This window comes from Microtus oregoni, unplaced genomic scaffold (genome assembly GCF_018167655.1).
Source record: "Microtus oregoni isolate MIOR12 unplaced genomic scaffold, Mior012 000015F_ref0000493, whole genome shotgun sequence".
Classification (NCBI taxonomy): domain Eukaryota; kingdom Metazoa; phylum Chordata; class Mammalia; order Rodentia; family Cricetidae; genus Microtus; species Microtus oregoni.
Window position 1 is genome coordinate 19288779 of NW_024543074.1, and position 12692 is coordinate 19301470.

General features: G+C 38.3%; 1 protein-coding gene across 5 annotated transcripts in view; it reads right to left on the minus strand.

Annotated features, from left to right (window-relative positions):
• Nf1 (neurofibromin 1) overlaps window positions 1–12692 on the minus strand; it is a 268446-nt gene that overhangs the window by 28290 nt on the left and 227464 nt on the right. For 4 of the 5 annotated variants that reach the window (XM_041664518.1, XM_041664515.1, XM_041664516.1 and 1 more), the window contains 6 exons: window positions 12147–12248; window positions 10299–10439; window positions 7811–7937; window positions 5836–5967; window positions 4745–4880; window positions 1954–2111 (listed from right to left, as the gene is read on the minus strand). In XM_041664518.1, coding sequence (XP_041520452.1) covers window positions 1954–2111; window positions 4745–4880; window positions 5836–5967; window positions 7811–7937; window positions 10299–10439; window positions 12147–12248 — 796 coding nt within the window. The remainder of the gene's footprint in view (window positions 1–1953; window positions 2112–4744; window positions 4881–5835; window positions 5968–7810; window positions 7938–10298; window positions 10440–12146; window positions 12249–12692) is intronic. The other variant, XM_041664517.1, reaches the window with a different exon arrangement.

Sequence of the window (12692 nt, forward strand, 5' to 3'; positions counted from 1 at the left end):
GTACCACATCTGAAGATCCGGCTCAAATATTACCTCTGAATTTCGTAAGATCCTCAGTTTCTTCATCAAAACACTATCATTTTAATGCTATCTGGCATATACTGTTGTCATCAGCTGATTTTAAGTCATAGCCAACAAAGGATAACCCCTTTGTTGAACAGAGACCCTATCTTTTCTACCTAGAATACAGTTTGAAGGAATTTAATACCATATTTTCTCTGAGGTTAAATTTTCACTTACAACTTCCTTGATATGAAAGTCCATAATTACAAAACACAAAGTAGCTGGGAAAGTCCCAGCATTATTGATGACAAAGGGTTAGCAGAAAGGAACTCAATAGAAGATGACAGACCTGTGTAACAATGACTGGCATTTGTTATTTCTTCTTTCAACATTTACTGAAAGGCTATTTGTGTTACACTTTGTTGTCTGCTCACCAATTTCCTTATGAACACAAACATTTTCACAATACTATCTGAAGTTACTAAGTACGCTTGCATGGGTAACCGAAATCCACATTTACATTAATGATCACAGATTATACATTCCAATATATCCGAGTAACAATGAAAATGGCAGCCAATGAAAGGCAAGCAGTACCTCACACTTGCTCTGTGGGTCAGTGGATGGTCTCTTTCAGGAATTCACTTATCAGTTACCAGAAAGGAGAGGACTCGGTATTGTAGGTTTATTTCTCAGAGGAATATTCATGAACTGAGCAACATTAACTGTCAAAAATTGCATCTTGGGCTGGCTAGATGGCTCAGTGTGGAAAGGTGCCTGCCTTAGGGCCTGACAATCTGAGTTCAATGCTCAGAATATAAAGGTTTGATGGAGTGAGTTGACAACACAAGGCTCTCCTCTAATGTGTGTGTACGTACCCACAAACATGTATCTCTAAAAGGAATATCCTTATTAATTGAAAAATATCTTTTTTGGGGCCGGGCGATGGTGGCGCACGCCTTTAATCCCAGCACTCGGGAGGCAGAGGCAGGCGGATCTCTGTGAGTTCGAGACCAGCCTGGTCTACAAGAGCTAGTTCCAGGACAGGCTCCAAAACCACAGAGAAACCCTGTCTCGAAAAACCAAAAAAAAAAAAAAAAAAAAAAAAAAACTTTTTTGTTTCAAAGAAAATATGGTGACTGTTTTCAGAGCTCAGTTGATACATTCTGTTTTCAAAATGATAATTTAGGGAAAGTTACCATTATAGAGCCCTAGTACAACAATGCTTCCTTTCTTCTAGGTATCTGTAATGACTTTTTTTTTTTTTCCCCCCGAGACAGGGTTTCTCTGTAGCTTTGGTGCCTGTCCCAGAACTAGCTTTTGTAGACCAGGCTGGTCTCGAACTCCCAGAGATCCGCCTGCCTCTGCCTCCCGAGTGCTGGGATTAAAGGCGTGCACCACCACCGCCCAGCTGTAATGACTCTTATACTGTCTGTTGCCCAAAAACTCAAAGGCCGCAATACTTAAAAGTAGAAAATTAAAAACATAGAACTAAAAATCAAATTAAATTAAAAGCCATTCCAAAGTTTCATTCTCAAAGATATAGCTGAACTGATCTATCAAAATCAAACTCCCTTATAAAAGCCACACAAGGGCTGAAGAGATGGCTTGGTGATTAAAACACATGTCACTCTTCCAGGGATCCAGGTTCTGTTCCCAGCAAGAACAGGAAGCTCACAAATGTCTGTAACTTCAGTTCCAAGGAATATGATGCCCTTCTGGCAACCGCAGGCACCAGGCACACATGTGGTATACATCTATACAAATGCAGGCAAAACACTCATACACATAAAGTAAATAAATGAAATTAAAAAGTCACAAAAGCTTTTGTTACATCAAAACAGTAAACGTTGATGATATAGTTTCAAATAATTCCAAGAGAGAAAGTAGTTAACCATTTATCACAGCAATAATAATGTAAAACTTGACATGAAATCAAGATAAACTAACCAAGCAATTTCTTTGTGTTGGCTTGAGAAGGCTGCCCCATGTCCAAGCTCATGGATTTCCTGGCCCGGGGACTGGTCTGGCCTACAGATTGGTAGGTTGCTGCAAGGTATCCTTCTGAACCTTTGGGAGAAGACCATGGCTGGTTCTCCTTTAGTGTCCTGGGAGATTTAAATAATTTAGAAGAATTAATTAACAAGAAGATGACAAATATAACTACTGTTCACTCATTCCTAATAGCTATCCTATTTCCTGATGATGGCAACAAACTAGTCTGAAAACTGCACTTTAAAGGGCTATAGGACACAAACTTGCTAAGTTCCCATTAAGTTGCCCAGGCTGGCTCGAACTTGTTATGCATTCCAAGTTGGATGGTCTTGAACTTCTAATCCTTCTGCCTTAGTTTCCAGAATGCTAGCGTTACAGATATGTACCACTACACTACAGTTGGCTCTTAGGGTACAACTCCTAATGTACTCCCGGAAGTATCAATGTTACATAGGAAGATCTATACTGCATAATTTTGCTTTTTCTTTCCTGCAGTACAGGGATTGGATCCAGAACCTCACAAATGCATGGCAAGTGTTCTAAACCCCGAACTACTTATATATTTATTGATTGATTGAGATAAGGTCTCATGTAGTCCAGGCTGGCCTGAAACTCACTATGAAGTCAAGGATGACACTAAACTTCCCAAGTGCTGAGTTGACAGGTGTGTGCTACCACAGTCAGCTTTCTGAAGTACTGGGGATTAAACTTAGGGCCATACACATATTAGAAAAGATTTCTCTACCAACCAAGCTACATCTCCAGCTTCTGTTTCGTTTTTGACACAGGGGCATATGTAGCTAAGGCTGGCCTCAAACTCACTTGAATTTGAGCTAAGGATGCACTTGAATTCCTGATCTTCCTACTTCTATCTCCTAAGTATTGGGACTACAGGCATTTGCCACCACACATGACTCCAAATTTTCCAATTTAACAAATAAAAATTGCATTATTTCTACAGTGTGAAACATGATTTTTAAAATGTACACATGTGGCATGCCTAAAATATGCAAACTTAGGACATGTATTACCCTACATATTTTTCATGCATTGCAGTGAGAACACTAACATCTTTTACCTTTACCTTAGCATTTTTCAGATATATGTTAAATACACTGTCATTAACTTATGTTGAATAATAGATCTCTTGAACTTATTGCATTGAATTTTCTTCTTTTCTTTCTTTTTTTTCCCCTGGTTTTTCAAGACAGGGTTTCTCTGTGTAACAGTCCTGGTTGTCCTGAAACTTGCATTGTAGACCAAGTTGGCCTCGAATTCACAGATATCCACCATCTACTTCTGCTTCTGGGATTAAAGGTGTGTACCACCACTGCCCATTTGCACTGAATTTTATAATCAGAAAAAATAAAGTCTAAATAAGCATTTGTATTATTACATCATTTAAAAACCAATAAAATTAAGATTGAGAATTAAGTTTTCCCAAAATACAGGCAACTAAGTTACTTTTTCCTTTCAATAACTAAAGCAAGAAAATAAACTCATGTGAATAACTGAAGAAATAGACACATAGAACACTGTGTCTATGGGGAAAACTTGCATACACTGTTGCTGTCAAGTGCTGGTGAGGTCTTCTTACAATCAAAAAGAAAGATATTAGTAAGTTTAATGACATGATCTCTCAAAGATCATTTTCTTATGTTCAACACTGTGTATCCAAACCACAAATATATTTTTGTTTAATTCATATTATAGAACAATCCCCCAAAGATAGCAGTTACATTGGGGAAAAAAATCCTAGATGAAGCCACATGTAATAGTAGACAGAGTTTTATGATTCTCTCATATAGACCTACATTATAGAAGCTGGGTATGGTGGTAAAGGCCTTTAACCCCAGAACTTGGTGGAGGCAGATCTCTGTGAGTTTAAGGTCAGTCTACTCTACATACTGAGTTCCAGACCATCCAGGGACATAAAGTCAGACCTTGTATCAAAGCAACAACAACAAAACTACACCATAGAAAGGTTCTAATGTAATGACATTAGTAAACAGTGCATGCAAATGTTTTTTAACAATTTATATCACTTTAAAAAAAAAAGATTTTATTTACTTCACATGTATGAGTGTTTTGCCTACATGCATGTATATTTGCCATGTGTGTGCCCCATGGTGGTCAAGAGGGTGTCAGAGTCTCTGGAACTTCAAGTACAGATGGCTGTGAGCAACCACATGGGTGATGGGAACTGAACCCAGGTCCTTTGCAAGAATACAAGTAGTGGGCTGGAGAGAAGGCTCAAAGGTTAAGATCAATGGCTCAACCACAGGGTGGCTCACAGCCATCTATAATGAGATCTGGTGCCCTCTTTTCAACTGCAAGGTCAGAAAACTGCGTACATAATAAATAAATCTTAAAAAACAAAAACAAAAATAAATGCTTTAAAACGCTGAGTCAGCTCTTCTGCCCCATATCACTTAAGTCTTTAGGCATGCAATGATGCTTCTATTTCATGTTAGTTTTCTCCCAGGTCCTTTTCTGCAAACAAACCTTTCAGGATAGTCTTTCTTCCATTATTCAAGTGTTCTGTGTTTAAAGAGGTGAACTAATGATAATATCAGAACAGACTAGAATGACTTTAATACAACCCATATAAAATAGTGTTCATCTAGGAGAAAGCTTTGATTTCTACACTTGTTAGACCATCTTGAGCTGCTGGATTACTTTGCTGCTAGCTTCTATCACAGGGAAATTGAAGCCTGACTATAATTATGATACCATGTCCACTTACCTATAGCTAGGGTCACCATGATGAATGGGATATGTATCCATAGGAACATTTTCCATTGAAATATCAGTAAGAAGAAGGGACTTCCTATGCTTGAGGCTACACCGACTTCGAACCTCTTCGGACACTGTGAGTAGAGCTAACAGGAAAAGGAAAAGCAGATTAAAAAAAAATTGTAAAAAACACAAATGTGACCTAAAACAGGGTTCATTTCTTACAAACTTAAAAGGATATTACTATTACATGTACACATAAAAAGACTTGGACAGTGTGAGATTGAAGTCTATATACCTGCAGAACAGACTTATCCTTTAGAGTTTATAGTCTACATAAACATGAAACACACAAAGAAATTTGATAAACACCTTACTTTCTCAGGTACTTGATTGCCTATTTGGTTTCAATAATCACAAAAAGCAGGCAGGGCATGTATCTGAAATGCACTGATAAAAATATTCTGGGATGTAAAATGGTTTCCTCAAGGTTACATGCTTGAAACAAACAAAAAACTGGAAACGAAAATTTGTTAAAGTGAAAATAGGCATCTTCCATCAAACTACATTGTCTGAGCAGAATACAGTAAATATCAGATAAGATAGAAAATAGGCATCTCCCATCAAACTACATTGTCTGAACAGAATACAGTAAATATCAGATAAGAGATTTAGTTTAGTAAATGGTGGGGATGGGACAGGCATCCCAGGTAAAAGAGTACAAAGAATGAGTATTAAAGAGGCAGAAAGCCCTGTAGGAGACAGTAAGTAGATTGGCTTGAAATAGGCTGTCCTTTTGGAGAGGCTGTAAAAGGAGATGTTCATGAAATTTAGATAGAGGACAGAATAGAAGACTATGAAGGCCTGAGATGATAGGTTGAAGCAATCCAATTTTAGGATATTTCAGATCCCAATGCAAATTCTTTTATGATCAAAAACATTTTGGCAATATCATTACAATTTTAAATATCAAAGAACTGAACTGTGAATGCTCTATTTAGCCAACGAACTAATGCAAAGACCTGAAGCTAGGCATGGGTATCTTGGTGATCCTAAGCCAACAATAGAGGTAGACTAATTTTGTCAGTTTTGAGCTTTTACCTGCTAAGTAAGCCACACTCTGTGTGTTCACCTCAAATTTGTCACAATTTCTATGTTTGTTAACAAGAGTTAGCAGTGTATGCAAAATTCTGACTGTTCTTGCAACAATGGCAGGTGAAGGATGCCTGTACCCTATAAAAAGAAGAAACAAATAACAAGTTAACTTAGTTCATGAACAGATGTTTGAGCTTTTCTGCTGTGACAAGTAACTATAAAAAAAGGAAAATTCCTGCTATCCAAGAATAGCCCTTTGTGAATGTGAACATAAAAATGTGGAGTTAATTATACGTAAGAGTAAGTACCCCACATGTGTACAAGAGGATACTCCCTGAAACCCTAAAGGAGAGGGCATTAGGAAAGATGCTGGCATTGTTGAATTTTCATTTCCTAAACAAGCACAGAGGTTAGGAATAAGTACAAACAAAAACTAAGCATCAGAGGTCCCCTTGAGATTTCATGTGAAATTAGGGCTCTACTACTTAAAAAGTATTTCTTCTTTGGGTCTGGAGCAATGGCTCAGCAGTTAAGAGCTGGTTGCTCTTACAGAGCACCAGAGCATGGTTCCCGCACCCCACAAAGTGGCTCACAGCCACCTATACTTCCAGTTCCAGGGGATCCAGTGTGTCTTATAGCCACCTCAGGTAACAAGCTCGCAGGTGTTACATATACACGCACACAGGCAAAATACTCTAAACATTCATGCACATAAAATAAAAACAAGCAGGTCTTTAAAAATTATTTCTTCTTTTTCTATTTTCTTCCTTGTTTGGTTTGGGCTTTTGTTCTTTGATTTTTGAAACAAAGTCTCACTATGTAGCTCTGGACTAGGCTGGCCTTGAACTCACAGAGATCTACCTGCTTCTGATTCCCAAGTGCTAGGATTAAATGTGTGTACCACCACACTGAGCTTAATATACATATATTTATTTATTTTATAAAAAACTGCCCACCTTGACAATGGTATGGCTTGGGCAGCATTTGGGGCCATGGGCAGTGGGACCAGAATCTAACTCTAATGCATGAACTGACTTTGTAGAGCCCATTCTCTATGTAGAGATACCTTGCTCAGTCTAGGCATGGGTCGGGCTGGGAGTGTGTGGGTGGGGGCCTTGGTCCTGTCTCAACAAGGGGACAGGACAGTCCTAGTTGACTTCCCAGGGGAGGCCTTAACTTCTCAAAGGAATGGATCAGAGGTGGGGTAGGAGGAAATGGGGAGGGAGCGGAAAGCGCGGACAGAGGGGGAACTGGGATTGGTATGTAAAAAATGAATGAATTAAAAAACAAAACAAGAAAACCTGCCCACCTTAATAGAATATGGTTATGAAGCTCTGAAGTCAGTAATGAGAAGCTAAAGCTAGGTAAGACAGTGAGTTAGCTCTAGTCTAGTGGAGATGGTTGACTATAAAAACAATGAAATACGGAAGAGCAGTACCAGAATGGTGATGCTCTAAGGTACACAGTACACAGCAGTGGGAGCATAGTACAAGAGTGCTGATAGAGAACGTGCTAGAAACAAGTTGAAGAGTAACTAGGATCATATCTGAACATTAATGCACACTAACTGGAAATCCCTTTTACTCCTTTGGCAATGCTGGAGACTGAACCCAAGACCTTAAACAAGGTTCTACAATTGAGCTAATCCCTCAGCCTTTTGTGATTAAATCTGTACAACATTCTATAACATACATATATGAAATAACATGAATATGCAGTGTATTACTAACCAATAACAGCAATTAAGTGCTCAGTACTTACGAATTTTACTATCACTTATTTTGCTTTTAAAATCTGTTATGGAAATTAGGTTCTAGTTAAATACTAATTGAAACAACTCATGTAGATATGGCTTCCGATTAAAGTAAAACATATGGGTTAGATTATGTTAAATTATCTCAAGTAATCAATTCTTTTTAGTAATTTCTGGCTTTTCAATACTATTTCATGAAATGTTCCGACAAAAGGAGTCTTTCTTTACCTTTTAAGAGGTGTCCAACTAGTGCAAAATTAAAGTTAGAGTTGAAATTAAGTCCAACAAAGTGATCCATTTGCTTGCAGTGCCATTCCAGAGGATTCCGGATTGCCATAAATACTTCTTCTGGACTCTATTAAAAACAATTAGCAGATAGGTAGTTGATGGACTTTACACAAAAGTTTCCTTTTTCATTTTCCAGTACTGGAACCCCAAATCAACTAAGCTATATAAACTTCTGGCTCAGACACTTTATTTAAAAACTTACTTTTTCAGAGAAATTTTTAGTTAACAGAAAATCCCATAAGAACATTTAGGGTACTATAAATGTAAGATAGTCAAAAAGATAAGTAATAAGATAGTGGAAAACTCAAATTGCTTTGATTTACAACACAATTTGTGTGTGTGTTGGGTGTGCTAGGAACTGAACCCAGGGCCTCACGCATGCATGCTAGGCAAACACTCTACCACTGAGCTGCGTCTGCAGTCCCATGATACACAGTTTTGAGCTATTGTTCTATTGTTTGTTTTTGGTAAATGAAATCCCATCTATCCCAGGCTGATCTTGAACCTGCTGCATAGGAAAGTTACATAAAAGCCAACACCTTCTGTCTATAACCTTTCAAGCACTAACATTATAGCCACCAGCCACAATGCCCAGCTAATTGCTAACAAACTCACACAGAGACTCACTATGTTGCCCATGTAGGTTTAAAATGTCTGTTTTAGCCTCTCAAGTAGCAGGACCCAGAGGTGTGCACTATTACCCTGACTCTACCATCCCGGAGAATATCCTAGTGATCTCAATAAATCTTTATTAACTCTGATTCCTAGTACTTTGGGGCCTTGGTGTCAAGATTAGCCTCTCCTTTTATGATGTTCCAAAAGTAAAAATGGCAAGGCAGGGGCTGATGAGAGGGCTCAGTGGTGAAGGGTGCTTGCGGTCAAGTCGGATCACCTGAATTCTAGTCTTGGAATCCACATGGTAAGAGAGATGACTCCCATAAATTGTCCTCTTACCCCCATACATACTGTGATGTGACTCACCCCAACAAACACAAAAATACATGTGAAAGAAAGAAAATAGCAAGGCAGTTGCTTTAAAGACATCTATTTTATTTGTAAATATTCTTAAAATACGAATAGCCAACAGTTAGTCTCTACTGGAAGCACCACTGTCTCAAGACAACTCCAGAGCAGAACAATGAAGCTGGAGAACATGGGGCTGGCTCAGAACCAGACATATTCCAGATGCTAACATTTTACTCCTTTCTCTTTCTATGAACAGGTCTGACTGATAAACTTCAAGGTGTCTTCTACCTATCACTGTTTCCACACTTCCTAGACCTCCAGTTGTTTTGTGTCTGTACCACATTATATACACTGAACAAGTACTGTAGACCAGGTACCTTCATACTTAGGTTACGCTCTGTTTCCCCATAGTTCAGTTCAGTTCATTTCAAGGAAATTTCAAATATAATGTAAGCACATGTACACACACATCCTCTTTTCAAAAGAATCTTCTCTTTTCTCTTAGGCTGTTTCTATTTTTCTCCAAAACAAAAGGAATATAATTTTGTATTGGTTTTGAAACAATATTTTTCATTTATTTAGTGTACATATGCTTCTACTATGTCATTATGTAAGTCTTGGGACTTGAATTCAGGTTTTCAGGCTCGGTCGTAAGCCACACCACTAGCCCAATTTTGTACTGTTTAATTTTATCCTCTATACTCTGAGCCAAAATCCAGCCCCTATCTAGGTTAATAAATGTGAAGATGGCTATTAATGGTATTCTTTAAAGTGAGATTAGGGAAAACAGGAGGGGAGGGGGGACAAACTAATAAAGTTAAGTATACAAAACTTCTTTAGGTTCTCCAACTTCCATTATCTGTTACTAATTATACAGATTTTTCACTAAGGATAATTTTTCAATAAAAATAAGTTTTATTATTGAATAAATAAAAAGTCTAACATATATTACAAATAAAAATAAATAGGGATAGAGAATGAAAATCAGCAATAAGGAATGCACAGAGCTTGGTGTGGTAGCTATTATTACTCCTCAATACTACTTTAAAATTAAGAAAAAATATATTTATTTATTTCATGTTCATGGGTGTTTTGCTTCCATGTATGTTTGTGTATCACGTGTGTGCAGTGTCCAAGGAAGTCACGGAGGGCACTGGATTCCTGGGACTGGAGTTAAGAGATGACTATGATATGTTGCCATATGGGTGCTGGGAAGAGCAATCAGTGTTCCCAACTGCTGAGTCATCTTTCCAGCCCTACTTATTACTATTTCAATCACTAAGAGCAGGACATATTGTTCTTGGCTATTTCTATATAGGAACTAAGGATTAAATAGCTTTTACTGATCTACTAAGAAACTATACTTACAATAAAATGCATTAAATTCATACTTAGATTATGGACAAGCAGGAAAAAAAGACTCACCATGAGCAATATGGAGCTCATAGGAAAGTCAACTCACCTTGTCATTAAATATCCGAAGACTATCTAAGGTGTGCAGGTTCTGTTCCAGAAGTGCAGTACCTGCTGAATACAAGTTGACTTCATCTAACTGCAGCACAGCCACGGCAACCCAAAAGAGGGCTTTGTGCAGTGGGGAGTCCTGGTAAAGGAGATACACTCCAGGTTAGGGTGGCAAACCATGCATTTTACAGCATAAAACAAAGCAGGATACCTCACCAAATTTCTGTGTTTTTACTCCTTTGGGAAACATGAGTAGACAAGATAAGCACTTGGACCCATCCACATGTCTAATTAAAAATATCATCAGCTAGGCTAAGAGCCTGAGCTTCCTCTGGGATTTCTCCCAATTCTGGATGCCAAATCTAGTTTCCAGAGTTTGCTGACTCTTTTACAGTAGTCGCTGACACCTGCCATTTCTTTGTCACCACTACAGACCCAAGCTAACTTTCCTTCAGTGTGCAGTTTCTCCCTTCTCTGATCCACTGTGCACTCTAGGCTAACTGTGTCCTGTTGTTATCATACTGGCTACTAGGAAATGATCATTTCCAAACTCCTTTCTGAAGACTATTGAATATTAGATTAATTCTATTCAACCTTTACAATTTTCTCTATCACCTCTCTACTAGAATGGTCTATCCACCACTCCACTGTCCTGCTTATTTCTAAATCTAGTTAGACTCTACCCTTTCAACTTCTCATTCTTACTAGTATAAACTCTTAATTCCTTCTCTCCCTCACTCCCCTTCCCCCTCTCTCGGTGGAGATGAACCCAGGGTCTCTCTCGTACATGCTAAGCAAGTGCTATCTCTTCGCACTACACACTAGTCCAGCATACAAACTCTTTTGATGACCAGGCATAGGCATACTTCTGGCTTCACATTTCTCTATAGTAATTAGGGATCACTAACACATTAAGTAGTGGTCTACTGACTTTATTTGTTCACTTCTCAATATCCACAACCATCTAAGATACAGGACACTTTATTAACTATGTTTCATATATCTCTCTACCAGATACACAGAAGATGTTCAACAAATTATTAGATGAAAGAATTAAGAATTTATACTTATCTTTTTTAGTAGCAAAGAGAAAAAAAATACTAAAAACACATAAGCCTAGGAGAAAAGATGTGCTATACTTCCTCTACCACAAACAACTAACTCTTGTGACAGTTTCTTCTTCACAACCTCTTTTCAATCTACCCTCCTTTTTATTTTTCCTTTCCTCTCTCCCACTCTTCTTCCAGCCCTCTTCCTTTCTCTTTGAGACAGGTATTCTCTATGTAGTCCTGGATGTCCTGGGATTTGCTATGTAGACCAGGCTGGCCTCACACGCATGGAGACTAACCTGCCTCTACTTCATGAATGCTGGGACTAAAGGTGTGGCCACCATGCTATGCTAATCCATCCTGTTTTCTAAGTCTTATGACAAGAAACTGTAGGAAGTTAAGGTCTACTAGACTGAGAGGAGCCAACCTAGAGTCTACCTGGTACTGTCAGAGGTTCTGTTCCTGCATAGCCGATGAGGAGTGACCATGCAATGTCAACTGCTGGGAACGCTTGGGTGCTGGGGGAGGGTGTATGAGCTTCCCCTCGTTGTTAAATAAACAAGTCAGCTGTCTGCCTTCTGACTGTCAGTGTCTGAGAAGCTGACACTACCCCTTCTCACCACAACTTCCCCTCCAACAAGAAAGACGTTAGGGCCCAGCAACATCACTCCACTTTGACTATAATTTCTTCTTTATAAACTCTTTCAAACTCATCATATTTTCTAAACTCTGTACAAGAAAAGACACATGGTAACAATGCCCAAAATGAATAAACTCACGCTCGATATGATCATCACCTTATTGAGAAGCGGCTGTAATTTGGTCAGGGCTATCACTGTGGCTTCTATCAGAACTTGACTGTTGTACGTGTCAGGACCTTTTAAGCAGCTTTCAAGCGCCTTTCAGGAAGACAGAAATCTTTATTTGACTTTTCACGGAAATAAAACATCAGCTCCTACAATGACTCTCAGATTTAGCTGAGACACATTTAGGTATTTGACAAGTAGTTTATTTGACAAACTATTTCTAAAAATGGTGAACACTGTATAATTGGTTTCTTATTTTAAAAATATTTCTATATTACATTCTAGTAAGAAGAGCATTATATTCATTATAAGCTATGTAGCTTTATATAAGGCTATATGGCTTTGAGAACTGATAGACTATTAAGTATACTTGATTTAGAAAAAAAGCCAAACATTCTTTTTAAAAGGTATTTCTCTTTTTTTGTTATTTTTGAGACAAGTTCTCTCTATTATGTAGTGCTGGCTACCCTGGAACTCACTGTATAGACCAGGTTGGCCTCAAACTCACAGAGATCCATCTGCCTCTGTATCCAGAGT